At 41.1% G+C, this 26,293-nt stretch overlaps 1 protein-coding gene across 1 annotated transcript; it reads left to right on the top strand.

The window, feature by feature from the left end:
* Positions 1 to 379: 379 nt before the first annotated feature.
* GDF15 (growth differentiation factor 15) lies at positions 380 to 5,196 on the top strand. The gene is made up of 2 exons (XM_083158269.1): positions 380 to 752; positions 2,670 to 5,196. Exons 1-2 carry the CDS (start codon positions 452 to 454, stop codon positions 3,464 to 3,466), a joined length of 1,098 nt encoding a protein of 365 aa, XP_083014395.1. The 5' UTR covers positions 380 to 451; the 3' UTR covers positions 3,467 to 5,196.
* Positions 5,197 to 26,293: the final 21,097 nt, after the last annotated feature.

Below are 26,293 nucleotides of genomic sequence, written 5' to 3'. Positions count from 1 at the left end.
ATAGATAGATAGATAGATAGATAGATAGATAGATAGATAGATCGATAGATAGATCTCAAATTACAAATTTTCGTGGACACATTAAATTTACTGAAAACAAAAGACCCTAACATAAAAAATATAATATAATATATAACAAAGATGATATATTTGTACATCTATAATCAAGTCCCATGCTACAATGTGCAGAAAATAGTTACATATTATATGATCTTTTTTGGGTTCCTGTGCCTTTAAGGCATCAGAAAAGAAAATGAATACATCGACCAGTGACAAGTGCTTCTTTGGCATTTGCAATGTTTACCTTCACAGAAGTGAGTGTGTGGCTCAATGGGGGCGTGCAGTTCAGAAAGCTATAAAGGACAGCGGCTGGGAATTTCATTCATTCAGACAGCTCACAGGCTGTGTGCTGAACAAGCCCTGCACTATAAGACTGTGCTACAAGTGCACAATGCAGAGCTCTGCCTGGAAGATCAGGTGTGCTGCTCTGTGCTTCACTCTATTATCCATCACGGGGGTCCAGCTAAGGCCCATGGGTGAGCAAGAGAAAATGATTCAGCTGGAAGCACTGAAGAAGAGCATATTGGATCGTCTGGGCTTACACAAACCTCCAGTTATTAGAGAGAAAATGGACAGAGATGAAATCCGCAAGATGCACTGGTTATTATATCAGGAGAAATTAATGGAGCTCAGGCTAAATCATAGCAAGGAGGAGACTCCAGAAAGAAGAGTGCATTTACTGACACCGAAACGTAAGTGTGGACACTAAAACTTGCCTTATAAGTAAATTGTAAGCTCTTTAGGAGTAGCCATCTTTTTATGCTTAATTCTTACATACTTGTATTTGATTTTTTTAAATGTTGATGCTCTACAAAAATTGTTTAGAATACTTATATTTATACAGTTTTTCCAAGTCTAAAAACATTGATGGAAAGATCATTATATAGATCCTTGCATATATAAATACAATGGTAGGTAGAGATAGATAGATAGATAGATAGATAGATAGAAACATACATACATACATACATACATACTGTCCCATTTAACACAAGAACCACCAATGGGACATTTTTACCCTATTTTAAAATCTAAACACATACCTCTCATCTACTTATTTTCCAGGGAAGGCAATGGGTTTCTGACTTTTAATATTTCTTAGCATTCTCTATATTGATAAAAAAAAAAATTGTCACCCTTGAACACACAGTTTCCGGAAAAAAAAAATACCTAAAACTACAGATTAGACATTTTTGTTCCATATAGGAAATCAGCCCATAAGGAGTAGCCTCCCAAAGACATGCGTAGCCGGCCAAAGGCACATCTGATTTTTGTCGTGGCAACGGTATTAGGGGGATGTACATTTGTGTTTGTAATAATTATACATACATAAGTCATTTACTTCATACAATATATGGCAAGTGGTCTTACTTTTGTAATGCAAGAATATTGTTGCTGCGAGTGCCCTTCAGATCAGTGCATGGTTTATATTTCACCTTTTTGGGAACATGACCTGTAACATGATGAGAAAAGAAGGGAGGAGACATTTCTGTATTCAAATTAATGTTGTTATTAATATTTTTTACTGTTCTTGCTATTACTGTTCTTGTTCTACCTTTGAGTAAATGGGAGACCATAGGAAATATAGAAATAAATGAAAAGAGGTTGCTGTTAGTTATTTAGAAAATGTCATTTTTGAAAAAATGACCTTTTATATGATTTTGTAATCAGGACTATAAGTAAGAAACAACAGAAAATTATAACATTGATACTGTTGTCTATTATAATGTGTTTGAACATATACATAAGAAGGTGTACAGTTTGATAGGATCGAACAAGCATCTGAAGGCCACCAATTAATATGTAGAGGTTAATACTGACAACAGTTGCTTTTGAACTGAAGGTGAGCCCTTTAAATAACACCCACTTCACAAAGGACCTACAGAACACAAATTAACAATGTGGTTTAGTGGAGATAACATCATTTTAAACTCAATCTGTGGGGTCAATCCAACTGACTGTTGTATACAAGAGTATAACAGATATACAGAACAGGTTGAGTATCCCTTATCCAATTATCCGTTATCCAAATTATTCCAATTCTGAAAAAAAGATACCTCATTCAAATTTAAAAATATTTTTCCAAAATACAGAATAATCAATTTTCCAAAATGCTTCTGGTCCCGAGAATTTTGGGTAAGGGCTACTCAACCTGTAATTTGCAAATTTATTAGGCAGGTGTGGAAAAAATGCGATTTGTTTAAAAAATAGAAGTGTAAGTAGTTTATTTTATCAATAACAAAGTGAAGGAACTTTTGTGTTGCTCTGCGGGGGCCATGTCATCACTTTCAGAACTCCTTGTTCTTCTTTACGCTGAACATAGTTTTTAATGAAATTAGCTGCTACAATAAACTGTTAGCACTTGTATTTTGCAAAGCATTCTGACTTTGCAGCTTTTATCCACACCTGCCTACAAGGTCTGCACAATACTGTATAAGGGATATCTTGTCTTGACCTTCCACAATTTGTGTTTATATAATGTCCTCTGCATTACAGCGTCATGAACTGCAAGCATGATTATGTGTAAAAGTGATTTGTGTGACATTGATATACAATGGACACCCAACCAGACAGTGTAAAAAATCATAAAAATGTGTTCTTTATTGCAGTAGAACGAAGCACAAAGAAAAGTGAAGGAAGCAACAGTCATCATTACAATCTGGTGTTCTCTAGGACTCAGACATTTCATCATCACCTGAACGTCATGCGAGCAGAGCTCAAACTATGTAAAGATATATTGGATGCATTGAGGCCAAAAGCAGCGAACTCGTCATCTAAGGCCTTTGTGAACATTTATAAAGTGGGAGATATAGAAAAAAACAATGAAGTGCAAGAACATGAATTACTTGATTCTAAACCTGTAGACAAGGACACGCTGGCATTAAATGTTGATAGTGCAGTACAGCGGTGGCTTGCAAGTTCTGACAAATGTCTTCGACTTGAGTTAGTCATTACATTGGACATCCCTTTCGTGAGTGATAGCAGCAAAGAAGTGGGATCAGATGATACCCTTGTATTAGAGGTAGAGACTCAGGACAAACCCTACCTAAAAACAAGAAAAGCCCGGTCACTTGCTGCAGATGAGGACTGTAAGAAGAGTGAGAAAAAGTGTTGTCGGAAGTCGTTACAGGTGTCTTTTGAGGAGATTGGTTGGAGTGATTGGATTGTTCAGCCAGCCACCTATGAAATGCGATTTTGTGATGGGTCTTGTCCACACAACTACAAACCAGCCAGCATGCATGCTCAAATTAAATACAGAATGCATCATATAAATGGGAATACTCCAGCCCCTTGCTGTGTTCCCGGGAGCTATGATCCCATGGTAATCATGCATTATAATTCTGAGCGCAAACTGGTTTTTACAGTCTTCGATGACATGATTGTTAGAAAGTGTCACTGTGCTTAAAGAGCAAACTATTTTTTGCAGCTTTTGACATTCCAAACCCATGAATTAACCCGTGCCACAGAGATAGTGTCTTTAGGAGCTTCTCCGGATACGCAAGATCTCTTGTTTACAAAAATCGTGGAGAAATGAGGTAAACACTAAACAAAACCTGCTCAGCTAAATGCAGTTTTCACCAAAGCCAACTACTTAATAATTCAGAAAGAAACCACTGGAAGATACCCAGACAAAATCAACACTAACATTCTGTATCAATAAAAAGGCTTAAAAGGATATGACTAAAACAGATGTCCGGTATTCTATGCTATATAGCACTGTGGCACCTTCACACAGCAGAGCTGGTTGTAACATGCAGCCGTCAATGGGAACGGGTTCATATACATTGCTTATCATTGCTCCATTTGGACAGAATCGCTGACTGAATTGATGTTTGGTAAAAACAGAATATCAGGACTCTTTTTGACACATTAAATAGAATAATGATACTTTGAATTAGTTAATGCATTTGCATGAGTTAAGTCCAAGAGGTATCATGATTGTTTTGTTCAACACAGTCTTATAAAGTACCATATTATACAGTTTATAAAATATGCCATATTGTTTACACTGAAAAGTGAGGTAAAAAGAAATGATGACATTTACTTATTATATAAGGGGTGTGGATTATGAGATAGACAGTGTCTAGATCAGGGGTAGCCAACTCCTGTCCTCGAGAGCTACCAACAGTTCAGATTTTCCAGATCACCTAGCTGGGGCACAGGTGCACTCATTACTCACTAACACATTTTAAAAGATCCACAGGTGGAGCTAATTTCTTCACTTGTGATTCTGTGAGGAGACCTGGAAAACATTAACTGTTGGTAGCTCTCGAGGACTGGAGTTGGCTACCCCAGGTCTAGATAGACAGTCAAACTGTTGACATCAAAAGGTCAACATGCAATAGGTCGACAGGATTAGAATTTTGACATGGTCAAAAGGATGATATGGAAAAAAGTAGGCATATAAAAAAGGTCTACACAAGCTTGTCTCTCTTTTTTTTGGGTGTCAATGTTGCCACCGCTTGCCATGCTTTGGACCTGTCGCCTCGCTCGGCACACTTTACCATTCTCAGTTGTAGGCCACATGGATGGGAAAGTATGCCAAAGTCCCCAAATGGACTTTTGGTGTCAACCTATTTATTGTCTATCTAGACACTGTAGATCTATCAACTGGAACCATTATATCATCGATATTAATTGTGATTTCTCTGGATTGATAAGGTTAACGGACAAGTTTTAGACCTTGAGATAAGTTTAGGGGGTATTTTTCAAAGCTCGGTGAGCAAAAATTGTGAGAGATAAAGTACTAGCTTTCAACTTACACTTTACAGGCTGTTTGAAAAACATCAAATGTTGATTGGTTAATCCTGTATCTTTCACAATTTTATTTCTCTCCCATCATAAATACCCCTTGTTCATGGAGCCCTCTCTGGATATAGATTTGTCTCTACTTACTAAGAGTTTTCCAGTGACATAATTGGCACACAGCACAGTCATGGAAAAAGGGAGTATTTTGTTTACAATGAACAATTTGATTGCACTATTACAAATGTATACTGAAAATCTATGTAAAGAAAGGGTTTTTTATCAGCATAATACCTTTAAAGTAAAGCTCTGATTTTAAGCACATGTGGGATGCTCACACATTTTGGGCCTTATTTTGGTTCATTCTTTCTGACAAAATCCTTCTTAGATGGACAAAACCATGTGCACTGCAGGGGGGGCAGATGTAACATGTGCAGAGAGAATTAGATTTGGGTGAGTAATTTTGTTTCTGTGCAGGGAAAATACTGACTGCTTTATTTTTACACTGCAATATAGATCTCACTTTGAAGTAAAACCCCACCCAAATCTAATTCTCTCTGCACAAGTAACACCTGCCCCACCTGCAGTGCACATGGTTTTGCCCATCTAAGAAGGATTTTGTCAGAAAGAATGAACCAAAATAAGGCCCTTTGCGTGTACAGTATTTTTGTTAAAGCAGACTGTATACCAAAATACATGTTATGTGCTTCTTGTGGTGTGGTGTGCCTTGCTATTCAATTCCTATTCGATCGGGATCGAATCGCACGACAATGTAAACACACGCTTTAAATTTTGACTTTATAGCACAAATCTGTACTATATAGTCATTGCTGCACTGTCTATTTGGCTATTCAATTTCAGCTGGACGGGAGCGCGCATCGGCATCAGATCGGGATCGAAAGCTTAAAAACATGTTCGATCCACATTTGATGTCTATGTGATACTGCTAGATAGTCAAAATCAAAGGGTAAATTGCACCGTGTGTACACACCATTACTCTGTTGATTTGGGGAAATAATATGTGATAGTTTACCATTTGCATATCTGAGTGTTCAATTATATTTAAAGTCTATTCTACTGTAGATAAATGTGGCTTAACTGTACATTGTGAATTGTGTGAGCAGCTCATTAATACCTTTCTTGGTCATGAACCCAGAGAATTTACTGATTCAATGTATTCAATATGTTTCATATTGTCCGGCCATTTTTACTAGCTTTATCTTCAGTAAAATCGAAGTGTAAAAAAGATTTTTCTGTCATGGGTGTAACCAAACCAAGTGCAATGACCAGAGACAATGACATATTGTAAAACATGCTTAACTGCTTTACTTGTCAGGGATCAGCCAGCAATATGCTAACTATGGTTTCCCTGCATATCAAACCTGCATATTCTTACTGACCAAGCAGATTTATGAGTTTTACAGTATCTCTGATTGTCTGATGTCATTGTTCCAGAAGAATGTACAATACTGGAAGATCATATGTTACTAGGATCATAAACATGAAACATTCAGTAGTAAAGACAACTTAACATGTGAGGATAAAACAAATATGTATCTTCACAGCTTTTGTGCTGTAACATTTGACTAGAAGTTCGTGGAATCCCTATAACTATACAAATACAGTGCAAGCGGCTCCTACAGTATATACTTTCTGTATTGTAGTGTGCCCTGTGCCTGGTATAATTACTAGAAGTGAATGGACAATTAATGCAACTGCACTTTACGTGACATGTGTTAGGACAGTTTTGCTAAGATGCATTATTGCACATTACTGCTAATCAATCTTATCTCTTGATTTCTGCTGTAATGGGAATTTTTTTTGGCACTGTCAATTGCTTTTGGCCTTATTCCAGCAATGACCACAATAAAAGCAAGATAGTTGCAACCTGATCACATAAACTTCCTGATTATAAAGGGGCTTATATTCATTTTAAAGCATATCTTTACAAATTTCAGATTTTACACATCTATGTGGAACAATTCTATAAGACATAGTACTAATTCCCATTACTGCAGATTATGTTCCAGTAAAATATATCTGCAAATGTAATTGAAGTATACATAGCGAACAGACTAATCTATCCCAGCTAGAAGTCAGATTGAACCACATAGCTCAGGTGGGTTAACATTTTGAAGTCTTCTACTTGATTTACAGAATTATTGTAGCTGTCACATGATATCCTGTTAAATTATTTATTTTTTGCAATTCAAACAGTCTGTTTTAAATGTTTCAATTAATTGTATTTTTATTATTATTATTATTATTATTATTATTTTTATTATTATTCAAAAATGGTCTACATTGAATGTTGAATGATGTTTATGTTCTTATTTTAAAGTGGATCACCATTGGATCTGCTACTAGCTCTAGGGCTGTTGAGCCTGACTAGACTTGGACTTGAAAGGGTTAAGAAATAACGTTACAAAAAAGGAGGTTATTTAAGAATATAAATTTTTTATTATTATTATTACTAATATTATTATTATTGTTTGTTTTAAGTGCAACACTATATTTATTTGTTTTTATTTATTGATAATTTATTGTCTCTGAATTTATTATAAAAGTTTTTTGTATTTTTTAAAAAGAAGCATATCGGAGTATATTTTTTCATATATTTAAGAAAGAAAATTGTTTGTGTGGATTTATTATAATAATGCCTCTATCAAATAAATTATTTTTAGAATTAAAACCTTAGTTGCCTTTGTCCACCACCAGCACACACTGGTCATGAGTAACTTTGTGTTTTATAGTTCAAAGCAGGCCTATACTTATCTGATAGTAGTAGTTTATAACAAGGTCACATGTTTTACCCTTTTCAATATTGTGGGTCGAAAATATCATGTATAGAATATTCACCCCTTATTTCACATGTATACCAACTTTTATTAATGCAGTTTGCAATAAGAGCTGTTCCATGTGGTGTGTGGACTTCTGGGTTTATGACCCAACCTGTTCTATTGTGCATATGCACCGATCAGTCAGCAGATGCACGACCACTTGGGGAGAGGGGGGGGGGGGGCAGATAGATATGCCTTTGGATGCTTCTCTCAAGATGTCTGGTGTAAGAAGCCCATAATACCCCTATCACACCGCAGCTATGACACGGGATATTGCCGATTATTAAGCATGTCAACTTGGTTCTAGTGCAGTGTGAAAGCTCCATAGTCAAACGACCGGGTCAAAAAGCCAGTAATTCAAACCGTGTTAAAAGAAAGATCCTACACGGTTCAAAGCCAATCCATTTTGCAGTGTGAAAGCCTCAGACCCGGTATTTTGAACACATAACTGTGCCACAGAAGGTGATAGGCTGTCTCCCTGCCTGATGACCCAATCCTGAATCAGGAAACAAGAGAAATAGCAGTTGAAGTAGTGGAGAAGCATTGCTGGCATATGTCTACACTACAGAGCATACAGTTATAGTAACATGGACTGATGAGGAGGGGAGGGAGATGCTTAGATAAGAGGGAAGGCAGACATTGACAGGCAAATCACTGGCACTGTAAAGTTTTCTCTAATATATAAAAACATTTGTAAATGGTACATTACATAAACATCAACAAACAGATGTATTTTTAGCTATAATACAAATATGTGAGCCATACAAGTCCATTATAAATGACATTACACTGTTTTCTATGGGTGAACTGGGTTCAGTGTGAAAAGCATCAACCCAGTAATAACCCAGTAATAAACTGGCTCCACAATGCGATGTGAGAGGGATTTAGCTTGCTCAGACCCATTTCAGAAACGTTTTCAAATACCGAGTTACAGGGTTTGCGATTTGAAAGCGTATGAGCTTCAATCAGACAAAAGCTTCAAAAGGAATAGTACTATTGGTGTTCCCTGATCACTGAGGTTTTTCTGTAATGATTTAGGTGCTGCTGTTAATACAGATGTTGCATAACCTCACAATAGACAAAGTAGGACATGTACTGCATTGCTACCTTTGTGTGTGTGTGTGTGTGTGTCTGTATGTATCTACAGAGTGTGTTAATTGGAGAGTCAATGGAGAGTAATTGGAGAGTCAATGCTATATCTAATGGTGTAGACCACACTTGTGTGGTGTTCTGTGGGAAATTAATGCCGGAGAATAACTAAAAGAGTTTAAAAAAATACTGCATTAATAAGGTCATCAATATGTCTTTGATATAATTTGGTCAAATATGGATAAGAACCTCAATTTATTTGCAGTTAGTATTCAAATGGCAATTAATGTAAGTAATCTAGTATCCCATAATCCCTTGGTATTTTTAGGTGTGTTTTTGCCCTCTGAATTATTGTGTATAAATTAAGCAACACTTAATTACATTTTAAGTACCCATATATACTCGAGTATAAGCCTACTTTTTCAGAACATTTTTTATGCTGAAAAGGCCCCCCTCGGCTTATACTCGAGTGAGGGTCCCACTTGAGTCAATAAGTTTTCCCAGTTTTTTTGTTGTGAAATTAGGTGCCTCGGCTTATATTCGGGTCGACTTATACTCGAGTATATACGGTAATATAATTTTTTATATACAAAATGTATTTTCAGCTAACACCAGAGGCATTAAAGTTTAGTGCGCCCAGTTTTATGTAAAACAAAGTCACCTGAATTGTAATGAGTCCTATTTTCATACACGGGGGAGATGTATCAAACCTTGGTGAGAGATAAAATGGAAGGAGATAAAATTAACAAGCAATCAGCTGTTTTACAGGCTGTGTTTGAAAAATTACAAAAGCTGGCTGTCTTTTATATCCCTCCAAGTTTTAATACATCTCTTCCATTGTCAGTATGTTCTCCTCCATAGCTTTTATTTTAGTAGCAGAAGCCAAGAGTGGACAATAAAAGAAGGGGGAAGGGCGTACACTGCGCTATAATCTTTTACAATTTTAACAAAGAATAAGTATAAAATAAGCAACTAGGGTGCCAAAGGTATTATAGTTTAAACGAAAACACATTTAATAATATAAACATAAAAAACAATCAAGACATTCATTAAAAATATATAGCGCTGCTAGAAAAATTGCTTGAGGGGAATAACAAACCGCATTTTCAACTCGTACGGTACCGTATCAGTCTTTTATATGGAGATGGAGTATGTTCCTATAGTGCCTATTTAGTAGTATCCTAGGTTAGTCCCATAGACTGGGGGTCCAAGGTTTTCGCAAACTGCTTTGCTCTGTTGACCTGTGTAAAATCTTCTCACTTAAGGGATAACACTCCCTGGCCGTATTGTGAAGGAGATCAACTGGATGGGTCTGCAAGTATTCCCTATAGTTCTGGGGAGGAGCAATGATAAAGTGGCAGTGCAAATTATATTTGTATAAGGCTGGTCCAGTCTCCAGGGCAACCTCCAATGTACTGGTGGCAGTAGTGTTGGGCAGCAATATTCCCCCTCATCCACTAACGCATTTCGCCTGTGTAGTGGCTTTTTCAAGGTGTACTATGCTTAAAAGTTTTCAGCTCAGTTGTCGCTATTATTTGTAAAAGAACTATGACTATGAAGTGAATGTACATTTGGTCATCAACCTCAGACAGTATCACAGGGTTTGGTGACAACTCCTTAAACAGAAATGTTTGTGTATCTTTGCTCTTGTAACACCTCTAGCGTGACTACTCCATCAGATACGGTCACCATGCAGAGGTTAGTGGAGGACAATTTTCAGGACAGCGTCATTGTAGACAAGTCACAGAGTTCTTTCACATACTGAAATGAAAAAAAGGCAATATGGAGGCTCTTGTACAGGCTGATTTTGTATTAGTTAAGCTGCCCACCCTCCAGTGTGTACTCAAAGAGAGTGTTCAGCACTGCTGGGAACCTTGTGAGTGATCGTCGTCGGAGGCTACTTCCTCAAAATGTTGAAAAAATTATGTTCATAAAAATGAACTACAAATTTCATGAGGAACCAATTTCATTGCAAAACACAGACAATGTTAATGGAGGATTCCAGCAGTGATTAACTGATATTGTGTGATGATGATGACTCCAAGGATGTACACACTGATGATAGGGAAGATTAGGATGGCGAACGATGACATTAGTCAGTCTGTACCTTATTGTTGGGGCCCAAACGAATCAGTCATTTCAGTCACAGATTTGGCAGTCCCTCTGGCTGAAATGACTGGTTTGTCAAGTGCGCAATGTCCTATTTACAACCTAAGGGAGGGTCGGTGGACGGGCCCAGGGACAATTCCACCTTGCACCTCTTCTTTTTTCTTGAGATTATTCTTCTTATTATTATTGTTATTATGCACTATTTTGAGCATTGCTTTTTTTATTGTGGGGGCCAAAGGAACCAGTCATTTCAGTCACTGGTTTGGCAGTCCCTCTGACTGAAATTACTGGTTTGTGTTCAAGTGTGCAATGGGCATGTCCTTTTTGTTTACAAACTAAGGGTGGGCCCAGGGACAATTCCATCTTGCACCTCTTTTTTTGCCATTATGTGCTTTTTGAGGCCTAATTTTTTATGCTGCTGCAGTGACACTCCTAGATGAGCCACGTGTTTGTGCCGCACACTTGTGTGGCTTAGCATAGTCATCCAGCTGCCTCTGTCCAACTTACAAATAGATCCCTCCTATGCAGATTCTCTGGCACATCCCATATACTAAAGGGGATATAAGGAAGGGGAGTGGTTATGCCTGGTCAGTAGGTTCTGTTCCTTTGCAGCTCTATAGTGCACCTATTGCATTGCTGCACAAATCGTCCACTGCTCCTCGGCTGGTCGTAAACATGATCAAGCCAGAGAGGGGTCTTATTGGGTATTAAACTGACCAAAACAGATATACACTCCCAGAACAAGTCAGTGCTGCACGAAACACCCACTGCTGCTTGGCTGGTCGTAAACACGATCAAGCCAGATAGGGGTCTTATTGGGTCCTAAACTGACCAAAACAGATACACACTCGCAGAACAAATCAGTGCTGCATGAAACGCCCACTGCTCCTCGGCTGGTCGTAAACACGATCAAACCAGATAGGGTTCTTATTGGGTCCTAAACTGACACACATGGTTAATAAGGAAGCCCCCGGTTTCCATAATGAACAGGTAGACATCTCCAACCCAGGGGTAAAAGTGGTCTTAGAGAGGTGGGGGAACTCTTTTCTACCTGACACATAATTACCCCCCCTCCCCTTCCCCCTTTAGGCAATGTATTGAAAGTCTAGTGGTAATAATCGCGGAACTGGTCATCCAGTTTATCATATGGATTGCTTTTTGATATTAATTATAATTATTATATATGATGTGCTATTTTCGCTATTTTGATCATTGCTTTTTTTATTGTGGGTGGGCCCAGGGACAATTCCATCTTGCACCTCTTTTTTGCCATTATTTGCTTTTTGGGGCCTTGTTCTTTTAGGGGGCTTATTGGGTGTTAAACTGATAAGAACAGTCATTCACGTTCTGTTGGAACCTCGTAGCAGATCTCAGTGCTGCACGAATAACCCACTGCTCCTTGGCTACACATATTGTACGATCAAGCCAGATGGGGGCTTATTGGGTGTTAAACTGATGCTTTGGGTGCCTAGTTTTTCAAACTGCCATCCTGTCTGCCGCTGCAGTGCCACTCCTAGATGAGCCATGTGTTTGTGCCGCACACTTGTGTGGCTTAGCATAGCTATCCAGCTACCTCGGTGCAACCTTTTACCCTAAAAACAATATTGTGAGGTGGTCAAAATTGTCTGAAAAGGGATGGAAATTAATGTTTTTGAGGTTAATATTACTCTAGGGACCATTTTTTTCAAACAAAAAATCTAAATCCAAATCCAAAGCTTTTCACCGTCGCTCGACAAAGCCAAATCCAAATCCCGGTGATGAATCCAAATCCAAATCTTCGGCGCCGGCACTCATCTCTAATTTTAATAAGGCTAATGTGAAGAAGGTCCTCCTTAATTATAATCAGCACGTCACCTTTGCAACCATTGGTGAGCAGACTCTAGATCATTGTTACTCCCCATTTAAAGATGGTTAAACGCCCTGCCTTTGGTAAGGCAGTCCACTACTCTATTCTTTTCTTCCCTACTTACAGAAAGAAATTAAAGCATGGAAAACCAGTTTCTAGAATGGTACTGTATATAAATGGAGTAGGGCTGCAGAAGAGGTCTTGCAGGAATGTTTTTTAACAACTGACTGGCAGATGTTTGAGGACTCAGCTGATGGCAACATCAATGAATATACAGACTCTGTCATTGGCTACATTTGCAAGTGCATTGAGGTCATTGTTTCCAAAATTAACATCTGCACATACAGTACACAATCCAGAAACCCTGGATGAGTGGGGAAATACGCGCTAAACTTAAAGCTCCGTCTACTGCCTTCAATTCAGAGGATTCTGAGCCAGATATGACCTCTGGAAGAGCATTAAAGAGTCAAAGAGGGAATATAAGACCAAAGTGGAATCCAATTTTAGATCTTACCCCAGATGTATGTGGAATGGACTACACTGTATCACAGACTATAAAAGGGACAACAACCCTGTCCACATCTTTTTCCGAGAAGCTTAACAACTTATATACTCAGTTTGATATGGCTAATACAGTGCCTGCCACCCGTCCACTGATTGATGGGAGAGTTATCATGCTCACATTGACAATGGAGGACGTGTGAAAGTCCTTCAAAGGGGTCAATCCATGCAAAGCTCCAGGGCCAGATGGTATCCCAGGTAGGGATGGCCATCGTTGCCATTGCCATCGATGGTTGCCCTCGATGGCAATTCTGCAACTGGCCATGGATAGTGCTAAACTATGCTATGGATGACCATCGATATTTTTGTGTTTGTTTGATTGGCCTGTGGGCCAATGAAAACATGGGGCATGGCTTCGCGGGTGTCGGGGGGCTTAAAAAAAATAAAATAAAGCGAAACATCGTTTTGCTGTTCCATCGATGGAGGGAAACCATCTGGTTCTCCCCCATCAATGGCTAAAGTATTCGACATCGGCCATGAACCATCGATGATTTCAAATCATCGATGGTCGATGGCCATCCCTAATCCCAGGTAGTGTTCTCAGAGTGTGTGCTGAGCAACTGGCAGTAGTGTTTACTAACATCTTCAATCTCTCCCTGGATCAGTCGATGGTTCCAACTTCCGTTAAAACATCAACCATTGTGCACATACCCAAGAAATCAATGGCTTCCTGTTTAAATTATTACTGCCCAGTAGCACTTACTTCTCTCACCATGAAATGTTTTGATGTTAGTGAAGACCTACATATGCTCCCTTCTTCCTGACTGTCACACCTGTGTGTTTTGAGGACCCAGTTGTGACCGTGGTGGGCAGTGGAGGATACTAGATAGTCCTGTAGAGGTGTATTACGTTGGTGAAGTAATGAAAGTTAAACTTGTATTGGCGCTTACAGGCACAGGATTGGAGTAGACTGTTACAGAAGCTGGAGTCTGAGTGGCCAGGAATGGATACAGGAATATATAGCAATGGCAGTATCCAGGGATGCTGGAATATGTTGACGGATGGCAGAATCCGGGAATGCGGGAATATACCTGGTAGCAGGATCTGGGAATGCCAGAACACATATATATGTCCATATATATAGGACAGCACTCCCCTATATTTTTACCATCAGCTGGGGTGCCATAAAGCCAGAAAGTCCCAGTATCCCAGGTGCTTCGAAGTTATGCAGGTCATTAATGGGTTTACTCGCCGGTCTTTTGCTTTCAGACATCAATTCATTTGTACATACCACAACAAGTTACTCAGTACATGACAGTGGGTTTGCAGTCAACGATTAAGTCTGGTCACAGACCTTTCTTAAGTCCCACTCTCCTGCCTTCTCCAGTGTCACACTGAGTAACTCATTGTGGTATGTACAAATAAATAATTGTGGACGTTACTTTCTAGGTTGTTGACAACATTTCCCCTTCTTACTATAGCTTTACAAAGGCTTTACATGGTTTAACAGTTGTAGTCTGGATTTCATAAAATATTCACCCATATGGTCAAAGTCCAAGGTAGATTGGGAAAGTGTCCATTCCTATTTTGCCCCAGTTCAAAGCTCACTGGATGATAGGTCTGTGGCCCAAATTCATTTTTATCAGGTAAGTGCTCACATGGACCTCTGTTGCTTTTTATGGTACCATATGTCCCAGGTATGAAAGGCGTACCTGATGAGCACAAAATAAAGGGCTGGTTCGGTGTGCGTGGCAATGCAAGGTACTTATGTAGTATCTGGGCTGCCGATTTTGTGATTGTATGCCTTACCTTAAGGCATACAATCAGATGCGATGCGATGCGATTCGATGCGATTTTGCATAGGATTCAATGTTAAGAAGGTCCTGTTCATTTCCCCACTATCCAAGTGGGCATAAAGTTGATTTTATATAGCGTGGCGAGCGCAGCGAGCCAACGAGCCCGAAGCGTGGCGAGCGAACGCATATTTCTTAAAAAGTATTCTGTGTCCGCTCGCCACGCTTCGGGCTCGGTGGCTCGCTACGCTCGCCACAGGTTTATATCCAACTCCATGCCCACTTGGATAGTCGGGAAAGGAAAAGGACCCCTTTTTCCCATTGAATTCTATGTTAAAATGGACTCAGACCATTTTAACATTGAATCCTATTGAAAAATCTTGACCATCGCATCGCATACGATTTGGTCGCATGCGATGCGATCCGATCCGATTTCTAAATCGGACGCCCAGATACTACATAAGTACCCAATGCAATGATGTTTTAGGACCAAGGGTGGTAGAAAGTCCAGGGTGTTTCACTGTGTCCAGATATGCAGCTTTATCAAAGCTGTCATAGTCATTTATTTGCCATCAACAGTGAGCCTGTACATGCAAAAACATGGTGGCTGCGTAGCTACTACTGTGTCCAGTCTGTGTAATCATAGGCCTGCCCTTAACCACTTGCCTGGAATGATAACCTCAGATGCAACCACACCAGTCTGGGCTTCCCCTGACATGGTCACATCTGATAAGACCAGTCAAAAAGCCCACTGTGGCTGCAGGGAGATCTTCCTGCAGTTACTGATCTCAGAAGGACATCTGGTCCATTTGCTTCCTGGTTTCTACCTGCTTGGCTGCAGACATTAGAAGACAAGTCCGGAAATGTAAATAATTACCCCTTACTTTTCCTCTACAGCCCAGAGAGTCACCTAAAAAATGTGAAGTAGCGAAGGTCACAATGGGCCTTATTCTAGTTCACTCTTTCTGACAAAATCCTTCTTAGATGGACAAAACCATGTGCACTGCAGGTGGTGCAGATGTAAAATGTGCAGAGAGAATTAGAATTGGGTGAGTTATTTTTTTACACTGCAATATAGATCTCACTTTGAAGTAAAACCCCACCCAAATCTAATTCTCTCACATGGTTTTGTCCATCTAAGAAGGATTTTGTCAAAAAGAGTAAACTAGACTAAGGCCCAATGTTCCAATGGTGATGGTTGTTGTTCCGATGTATAACTATATATTTTTTTTACTAATGTTAATTTTGTTTGAATTAAAATTTATTAAAATACGTTTTAAAGGGGCATGGCTTGGCACCCATTGTATGCGGCAGCTCTTCTACTGAGCTCCCGCATTGTTGGAGGAAAATCAGGGTATCCCCGCCTCCTGTCATCCCCTCTTACCTCTGTGCCTCCCGATCGGACCCCCTTGTGCCCGGAGGTGCAGGTCACGGAGCCAGGGAGCGTGTCTCCATGTGGGTTGTGGCCTAGCACTTCTGCTGGAGCCAGGGCCTCAATTTCAGAAGGTGCAGCGGTTAACTCTGGCCGCTCTCGGGATCCTCAGGGATCCATCTGCGGCTCCCCTGGCAATACTGGTGCCCATCCTACCTGGGGCTTTTCAGAGATAGCCCCCAGTCCTGCCGCTCGGCCCCGCCAACACCTGGACGGATCCTGGCCCCACAACTGAGACTTCCTAGTGATGAAGTGAAGGTCCTGCTGCAGGTCAGTCTGGGGAGCAGGGACAGTGCTGGAATGCTTGGCCCCTGTGCTCTGCCTTGCCAGCCTGTGTGTGCCTGTGGATGCCCTTGGCTGCCCTGTCCTCTGGGCAGAGCATCTACACAGCCCTCCATTCCTATAGGTGCTGGCGAGGTGCTTTTACACTCCTGAACCCTCTCCATATTCACTGTAAGTCACTGCTTGCCCAGACATCCTGCCCCCCATTGCTCTGGTGGGTCCGCACTACCATAACCCCAGATTATTTGCTGGGATGCTCTAATATACCAGCTGCAACTCATCTCTATTAACCTACATGTAACATATTTGCTGGTGTGAACCCCCTATACTGCCTCCTGGTGCCCATGGGGACTCTTGCTATACCAAAGGTGCCTCCATCTCTGTTATGCCTTTGTTATGACTCTGTGCTGTCCAGGGTCTCCCTCTCCCCTCAGAAACCCACACAAACCCCTCCACTACAATGCAGCCCCCGAACGTCTGCAGCCCCTGACCCTGCGTTGTCAAGCTGCTCCAATATTCCCTTTGAAATGTCGGGAGTTCACTGCGACTCCGATGCCCCTGTAATGGTAAAAGCTCTAAGCTGCTTTTAAGACAGAACTGTCTAAAGACCTAAAAACTTATGAAGTTAAGATCAAATTGGTTGCTATTGGTGGCTGCACTAATCACCTCGAATGCAAGATGGAGGAGCTTGTTGCCTCACATAATGACCTGATATCTTCCGATTATCGTCAACAACAAGACCTGGAGCAAATCAAAACCAAACTGGCAGATCTTGAGGACAGGTCCAGATGCAATAAAATCAAGATTAGAGGTATCCCTGATTCGGTCTCTAACTCAGAATTAGAAGAATACGCCAATACCCTATTCCGTAAACTCCTTCCCACTGCTAACATCAAGGAGCTCCTGATTGATCGTATCCACCGTCTCCCTAGGCCATGGACAGTCTCTGCTGACCTACCTAAAGACACCCTCCTATGGGTTCATTTCTTCACCGTCAAGGAATGCATCTTTAGAGCGGCAAGTGAGTCGAAAAATACTGAAGTAACCATTGCTGAAAGATGCATCTTTGCCCCCATTACTACTGCACTCAGATCCCATGACATCCGGTACCGCTGGGGGTTCCCAGTCAAGTTGATTGTCTCCTACGAAGAATCCACATATTCCATTGCCTCCCTCGACGCTGGCATTAAGCTCCTGATGGACTGGGATATCGCGGTTGTACGCCCCCCAGAGTCGAAGCGACCCCAGGCTCCTCGCCAGGACTGGTCCACTACTTGAGGACCTTTAGTATAATTTCCTGCCCGTGAATCAACGCTGCCGCCCCGCGTCGCCCGCCCCCCGCTGGGGGGATTTCAGCTCTGCAGTATCGCCCGCCGCAGTATTGCCCGCACACCCCCCACGTGCTACATCACAGTATCGCCCACCGCAGTATCGTCCGCACCATCCCCCCGGCGGGTGGCGTGGGGGTTTTTGCCTGGGGCAGGTGGGTGAGGATTCCAACTACCACCCGTGGTTTCGTAACAGATCGTCCACCAAATGGTAATGTGCACTTACCTGTGATCAAATGCCCACTCCCTTCCCTTTTCCATTCATTATATGGTTTATATCCCCTGTCCTACACTGGACTTAATACAGTCACGCTCACCCCAGCTTGTGACGTGAAGAATCGGTTCTTATGGTACCTATATTGTTTTTATTGTGAATTTTTGTATTGTACTTTATTATATGCTTTTCATTTATTACAAGTAAAAAAATTATTACATTGCAATTTGGTGTGTCACCCTTATTTAGCGCTGCTCACACGCTTCGGCGTGATTGGTCTTTGTGTTTTCTTGTGGTGGGGACTGACTACCCCCCCTTTTGAGCAGCAGCTAACACCCTGAAAAACACTTCCTGCTAAGTGCCTGTTACTTTCCCTTGGTTTTTGGCCTTGGGAATTTTTTGCTTTTCTATCTAAATCTTGGCTAGCATACGATGTTTCATGGTTAGGCCGTATGGCTGCCTTCAAAATGTCTCTTCTCCCCAAACTTATGTATTTGTTCCGCACGATCCCATACAATTTTCTGAAAAAATCTATGCAAACATGTACTTCCATTCTATCTAAGTATATATGGTCTTCCAAACACCCTACTCTGGCTCACTCCAGAATGGTACTGCCTAGAGCCCTGGGTGGATTAAACCTTCCCGACCTATACCGCTATCAAGAAGCTTGCTTCCTGGCCTCCCATAAATATTACACCAATACTGAATCACCGATGGGATTGGTAGATCTTGAACAAGCCTCTTCCCCCTCCTTCCCACTGGCTAACTTGTTAAGGATCCCTAAGCCTTTTAGACCAAACCACTTCACTCTACTTCCATCTACACAGTCTCTAAAAATCTGGGATAAACTGTCCGTTTCCATGTCTTCCTCGGCATGCACCATATCTAACATACCCATCACCACCATAGCAAGACTCATTTCTGACCTGAATCTGAACAGATGGAAATCTCTTGGCGTCTCTCTATTAGGAGACATTTTAGACAGAAACTTTTTAATACCCTTCTTACAACAGAAATTCTCCATTCCCTTCTTGGAACACCTCCACTACCCCCAAATAGCACATTGGTGGAAGTCGTTTCCACCTATTACCATTTCTCCGGACACACTCTCACAGACACTACTCACCCGACCCTTCTTTTCTGCATCCAGAGGAGAAATATCTTTTGGGTACACAATTCTGATAACCCCTGGTAAGTCACCTAAATCCGGGGCCCAAAAGAAATGGGAACTGGACTTGGGCAGGTCCATTTCCCCAAGGAGGAAAAAGAAACCTTTATAGGATTTCGCTTTACCAACCTCATGTGAGTTAAGGTACGCAGATTATCAACAATACACAATCCCTTGAGTTTTGTAAAGAAATGTATATATGTTTACCTGCATATATATACTATGAGTTTTCGGTACGCCTCAGGAATAATCACACTCACCCTACGCATAAAAATATTCAGCTATATGTTTAATTATATCATAACGGAATCTACACATTTTCTATTTTTATTTATTTCTATATCACTGGAGTATACTGCCACGGATCAACCACAAAAAGAAACTGAAAGAGAAAAGTATACACCAACCAGGAATCAAAGAAACCGTTACAGGTGTGAAAATACGCTTCCTTTGAGTGAGTTGGGTACGCCCATCAAACTTAAAAAGTTTTGCATCCACATATACTGTATATTTTTTTGGTTGTTCACGTATCCACCTAATCTCTTGTTTTTTTCCATGTTTTCACTTTTTTCATGTATTACGGAACACAATACTTCTAAGAGTCACCGTCACAAATTATCCTCTGTTTAAAAGAAAGAACACACTGCACACAAGGAGTCACACCAGAATTGTATATTTTTATTCCGTGTTTATTTAATTTTTATTTATTCACCAACTGTATGAATCATATTAACATCTTATGCGCCTCCTGAGGAGTCTCTCCCAAATTCAATTTTTTTTCCACATTATCATCCAAGGTGTAGGTGACACCTAGGGGAGCCTCTTCTGAAGCTGCATTGCGCCACTAGAGATTGATAAGGTCTGTTTCCCCCGCCCAATGGCGAAAGATTTTCCAATTATCCTATGTCATGTCCAGATGCCTCAACCACACTGAAATGCAGAATAAATGGCTAAACAGACTATATCTGACCCCCAATGCCTCCATACATTTTAGCCCTCTTGTTCTAATATGTGCTGAAGACTATGCGGCAATGTTGGCCACATTATCCATATCTTCTGGTCCTGTCCAGTGATATTGAAATACTGGAATTAAGTATTTACCTTGATCAATACAGTACTCAAGACGAATGTTTCTCCCAAACCTGCTTTTGCATTACTCCATGTTTCCCCCCCCCCCCCCCCCCACTATCCCACCAGAACACAGATATGTTTTAGGCCATATTCTCATCACTGCGCCACTCTAGCTCAACAATGGAAGCAATCTGCCTCCCCGACATTATTGAATTTTATCCTTAAAACAAATTTTCATTTCCTCATGGAAACCGAATTGACCACATACTCCTACAGTATATGGCAACTTCCCCTCTAGTATGCTGGCATTCATGGCATACATATGTGACAGATGGAGAGGGAGCACAATATTTCCCAAGGCCCTCTCAAACTGACCCACTCCAGTTTAGTCTGATTGAAACCCCTGCCACTTGAGTGCTGAGATTATTGGCCACCCATACAACTCCATGCTTGATATGTTACATAGGACCTTATTCTAGTTCACTCTTTCTGACAAAATCCTTCTTTAATGGACAAAACCATGTGCACTGCAGGTGGGGCAGATGTTACTTGTGCAGAGTGAATTAGATTTGGGTGGGGTTTTACTTCAAAGTGAGATCTATATTGCAGTGTAATAATAAAGCAGCCAGTATTTACACTGCACAGAAACAAAATAACTCACCTAAATCAAATTCTCTCTGCACATTTTACATCTGCCCCCCTGCAGTCCCCGTGTTTATGTCCATCTAAGAAGGATTTTGTCAGAAAGAGTGAACTAGAATAAGGCCCATAATCCATTAGCTGTATTTACCCCCCCCCCCCCTGTACTGGGTCTCATGGTAACGACCCCTTGTGATCTATGAAGTGCTTATCATTCTATTGGTGTTCCTGTTATTTGATATGTATTGCTGTGTCGTATACCAGATGCATAAAGACAGGAATTAGGTCCACTGTGCAAAAGGAAATCTCAGTGAAAATGTATTTTTGTGTGTTGGTGATTTGTGAATAGTGCTAACATATAATCGTACTGTACTTAAATAGAATTTGAAAATATAGAGCAACAGTTCTCAATCTTTGGGTCCCGACCCCAAAATGGGTCCTGACAACCTCAGCATGGGAAGGGCAGTACAGAGCCTGGTAGTTTTCATGGGGTGTGGTCTAATTAATGGAGGCATGGCCATGCATCCTTAGAATAACCCTTTGAGTGGTAAGTGAATTTGTCAAAATTGATGTGAAAATTGCCAAGAAAACATGTTTATTCATCATAATGGCCTGTAATGTTTACTTTATATAGGATATATAATCTTTTTTTAGCCAAAATTTTTTATTTGAATTGATAAAACAAATGTGAGCAACGCTGGCATTTTTAGCAGATATTTTGCACATCTCTCACAGATGTTTGTACTCAAGGGGTTACACACCTGCCTGACCCATCTGCAGCCCAGCACACAGCAGATGCTGCTGTCAGGTAATGGGGTCCCACTGGGCCCCCCAGCAGACCTGGGCTTGGGTAATTAGTACCACCCCTTTCGGCACCTCTGAGCATGGGGTGCAGCTCCATGTTCCTGACCATCAGGTTAATGAGTCCTCTGATATCTAAACCAGTGGCCAAGGAGTCAAAAAAACAGTTACATGTTATGTTTTTGTTACTTTAGATTCCTTGGATCACTGACTTAGAGATCTGGGGAGTCATCATGCAGCTACATCCCCACTCCAGTGCTTTGCCTATCCTGTCCCGCATTAAATCCCTCATCTACATGCAGATATCCACAGGGGGCACACGGCTGTCAGTAAGGGCTATCCTATATACTGGGGCTTCTGAGGTGTAGGAAAGTTATACCCCTTTCACATTGTAAAGCCAGGTTGGACCCACGATCAAGATCCCGGGTCTGATCTGGGTCTGGTGCTTTCACATTAAACCTGGATGTCTTATTATACAGAAGGTGACCCAGGTTTATCCCTTCTATAACTGGGTTGGAGACCAGGTTATAAACTGTGTTGCTTTCACTCTGCACCTGATTGGGTCCATACACCACCAACCCAGCAATAACCCAGGTGCATAGTGCGATATGAAAGGGGTATTATAGATAAAACAGGCCTTGCCTCTGCAATGCTACTGTGCATGTGCAGTCTGCTGACCACACATGTGGCAGCCATTCTGCAGAACTTACTTAACACAGGAATGTTCTGAATAGCCAGTGGCATATCTATAATGGATTGCTGTCATCGCTGGACTCCAGAGGTTAAGTATTGCCAAAATGGGCACAGTATGCATGGTGTGGGCCCCTCTGGGTCTGCATAACGCAACCATTTTGTAATTTTGTAATACTTACCAGTGGCGGGAGCAGGAGCACTGCCGAAATCATTAATATAATGGTGTGGTGCTCAGACTACACAAAGTAGCAAAGGTTCGCTCATGCTCTGTAGGGTCTGAGTGCGCTAGTGCTCAGACCCTACTACTCCCTGCGCTGCTCCCGGCAGAGAGGTGGGGGGCCAGCCAAGGCGGCTGCCTCCTCCTCTCTTAAAATGCCCCTGGGAATTGCTATGAGATTTAGATTATAGGCAGCTGAAAAATAGTCATTGGAAACATCATAGTAAAAACTCTAAGTTAATTATTCATAAGGGAATGTAAGTGCTGGGTATACTTGTAAAATCCACAAGCTTCTGTAACTGTTGGATTGTGCTACATTAGCTATTAAAACAAAAGATAGACAAATTCTTTTGTGGCTATTAAAATGAAGGTGCAGAGGAGACTTTATACTAGAACTTCAGCTACATATTTATATTACAGTTAAAAAAAGGCTGTCCCACTCATATTCAATTGAGCCTCTCTCAGCACGCATAAGAGCCAACCTCAATATAAAAGGAATCTTGTTAGTAGGATGCGGACGACATCCTACTAACAATCACCGACCCAGCTAGCTCCCTCCCTCATCTTTTCCGTAAGAGGCCCTAGACCTTTATGTTCCACAACACATTAAGGATGCACTGGAGTCGACCTATGACATCCGCTGGAATAGGCGACAGCTCACCTATTTGGGTGTCGCTATTACTAAAACTACCAACAACTCTATCAGGCTAATTATCCTAAACTAATTGCTCGTTTACATAAAGATCTAGCTGACTGGGGAGCATATCATGTTTACTGGATCGGTAGGGTTAATGCCAATAAAATGAATGTATTACCACAACTACTCTATTATTTTCAAACCCTGCCGATCTGCGTTCCCACGTGTATCTTTAGACTTCTTCAAAAAAATATTATGGACTTTATTTGGTCAAAAAAAAAGCCCAGAGTAAGTCGTTTAGTAATTCAGAGACGCTCTTTGGGTGGTGGTTTCGGGGTCCCAAATTTAAATTCATATTACTTAGCATCGGGATTAGCTCAGTGCGTCCTTTGGACTTGAAGAAGCGGTTAGCGAAAGCGCGTGCTCGGCATCTCAGCTGTGTGGACGCAACTTACTGTGTGTGCTCCGTGCTCCTTTCAATATCTGATACACAGCGACAGCTATCCTGGCTACAGCCCTTTTCAGGGCTCCGTCCGCTCATTGTGTCGCTATGTGCTTTAAGGCAGCCTAAATATTTAATATCAGTACTGTCTATACCTGTGGGGAGGAATCAATAGTATACTTACCTGCTGAGAGTGATACTGGCAGAGGCTTTTACCAGTGGAGCCTGCTGCAGTAGTTTAACTTAACGGGTGCCGGACGGCTTCCCGACAGTCGGGATTCCAACAGTAATTCCTCCGACGTCGGAATCCCGACTGCTCCCCGGTGGGGGTCCACGACCCCCATAGAGGGAGAATAAAATAGGTGGCAAGTGCAGCTCGCCACCGTGCCCGCAGCATGGCGAGCGCAGCGAGCCCGCAAGGGGCTTCATTGCACTCCCCCTGCTGTGCATTCTGGATTCCGACGTCTGAGTAATGACTGTCGGAACCCCGACTGTCGGTGATTTATACCACACCCAACTTAACCTCATCAATACTGGCTCCAACTGGCCTGGTGTATGTGAATAATTAACATTTATTTATAAATCGCAGAGACTGTATGCATAAGAATAATTGATATATAACTACCTAGCTTAACACCCACTCATGCGAGAATACAGTATAATCCTTTCACTATTTACCTACACGGTTAAAGACAGTAAGAACACACAGAGCTAAGTGGAGTATAATGATACTGGGTGAAAGATACACCCAATATATTTCGGTACAAATTACCAATTTCACTTTGAACCTAAGGATACAATGTTGTAGAACCTGCTCTTATAGCAACAAATATATATAAAAAAGTATCTGTTTAAAAGAATCAATATAAATCCCTATGTTAGGCAATGAGCTGTACTAATCTTGTCTGACTTAAAACTTTTGAATATAAAAAAGTGGAGCACACACGGCACGTCCGCACGTGTTTCGTTTTAACACACACTACCCGTCACCTGTCTGTTTATGAGTGTTTTCTTTTAATATTTCGCTTGCTTTAAATATAAATGAATAAAAGTTATGTTTTATGATTACATTTTCTTGTTGGTGCACCACACTACGACAAATCTTTTTCTTTCTTTTTTCCTTGAATATATTTGTCAGTGGTAGCACACCCCTATAACTCATTTTCCTATATGGTCTGTAAATAAATGGAATTGGGCGGCCGAATAGGTATATACCAATAATCTGAACACACGGTCTTGTGCGATTGCATCCAATCTACACGTCCTTTGGAATAGATCTAACTCTGAGAGGGTTTCCGTAGGGATTGAATCTCAAGAGCTCAAACTCCATTCAGTTTCTTTACTTTTATGGTTACCCTGATCGGTCTGTCCCAAGAATACAAGAGCCCACCAGGTAATTTCTCATTCTCTATATATCCTGGACACTGCCAATAAACAATTTAATCTTGCTCCCTCCCCTAGCCCTCTGATCCCTCTATTTGATAACCCAAATTTTCGCCTGGGTTGCTCCCCAGGATCATTTAGTAGCTGGTGGAAAAATGGGATTAGATTCCTTAATGACATCTCTCAAACTTCAACCTTCCCCACCTTTGCAGACATCCAAAAAACCCACCCTATCCCTCAGAAATATTTCTTTCAATAGCTCCAACTCAGACATTTGAATTCCTCAGTTAATACACAAGTCACTGCTAGGCCACTCACCTCAATAGAATACTTAGTTTTTCGTAAAGCATCCGCAAAAGGCCTTATATCAATTTTACATCTTTCTCTATTACCTCAGACTTCTAATATTAGAGCCTCATATGTGAAGGCTTGGGAATCTGACCTAGGGGTAACGCTGGAAGATGATGAATGGTCTGACATTTACTCTAACGTTGCCTCTAGTTCGATATGTGTAAGGCTGAAAGAAAATGCATATAAACTACTCTATAAATGGTATTATGTCCCAGTTAGGCTTAATAAAATGAATGCAGATATATCCCCCTATGCTGGAGATGTAAAAACTCGGATGGCGCTTTTCTGCATATCTGGTGGGACTGCCCAGTTTTGGCCCCTCTATGGCAGGAGCTGGCAGCCTTAGCTAATTCTATTTTATCTTTGTGAATTCCATTTGAAGCTGGCTATTTTCTCCTCTCTATGGATATCCCAGAAGCAACTTGTGCTCAGAACAAATTGTTCACTCACATGGTTCTGGCGGCCAGAACCTGTATAGCGGGTCACTGGAGGTCTCCAGCTATTCAGCCACTGGCCGAGGTGACTGCTAAGATTTGGCATATCCATTCGATGGAGTACATAACTAGTATCTTAAAATGCTCTTCCACAAAATTTATCAAGGTCTGGGAACCCTGGACCATGTATTTTAATGTACCCCCAGCCTTCGACTAA

Source organism: Crinia signifera, chromosome 1 (genome assembly GCF_055691185.1).
Source record: "Crinia signifera chromosome 1, ASM5569118v1, whole genome shotgun sequence".
Lineage (NCBI taxonomy): Eukaryota > Metazoa > Chordata > Amphibia > Anura > Myobatrachidae > Crinia > Crinia signifera.
Note: the sequence above shows the minus strand (reverse complement) of the source record. Positions and strands in the feature narration are given on the sequence as shown.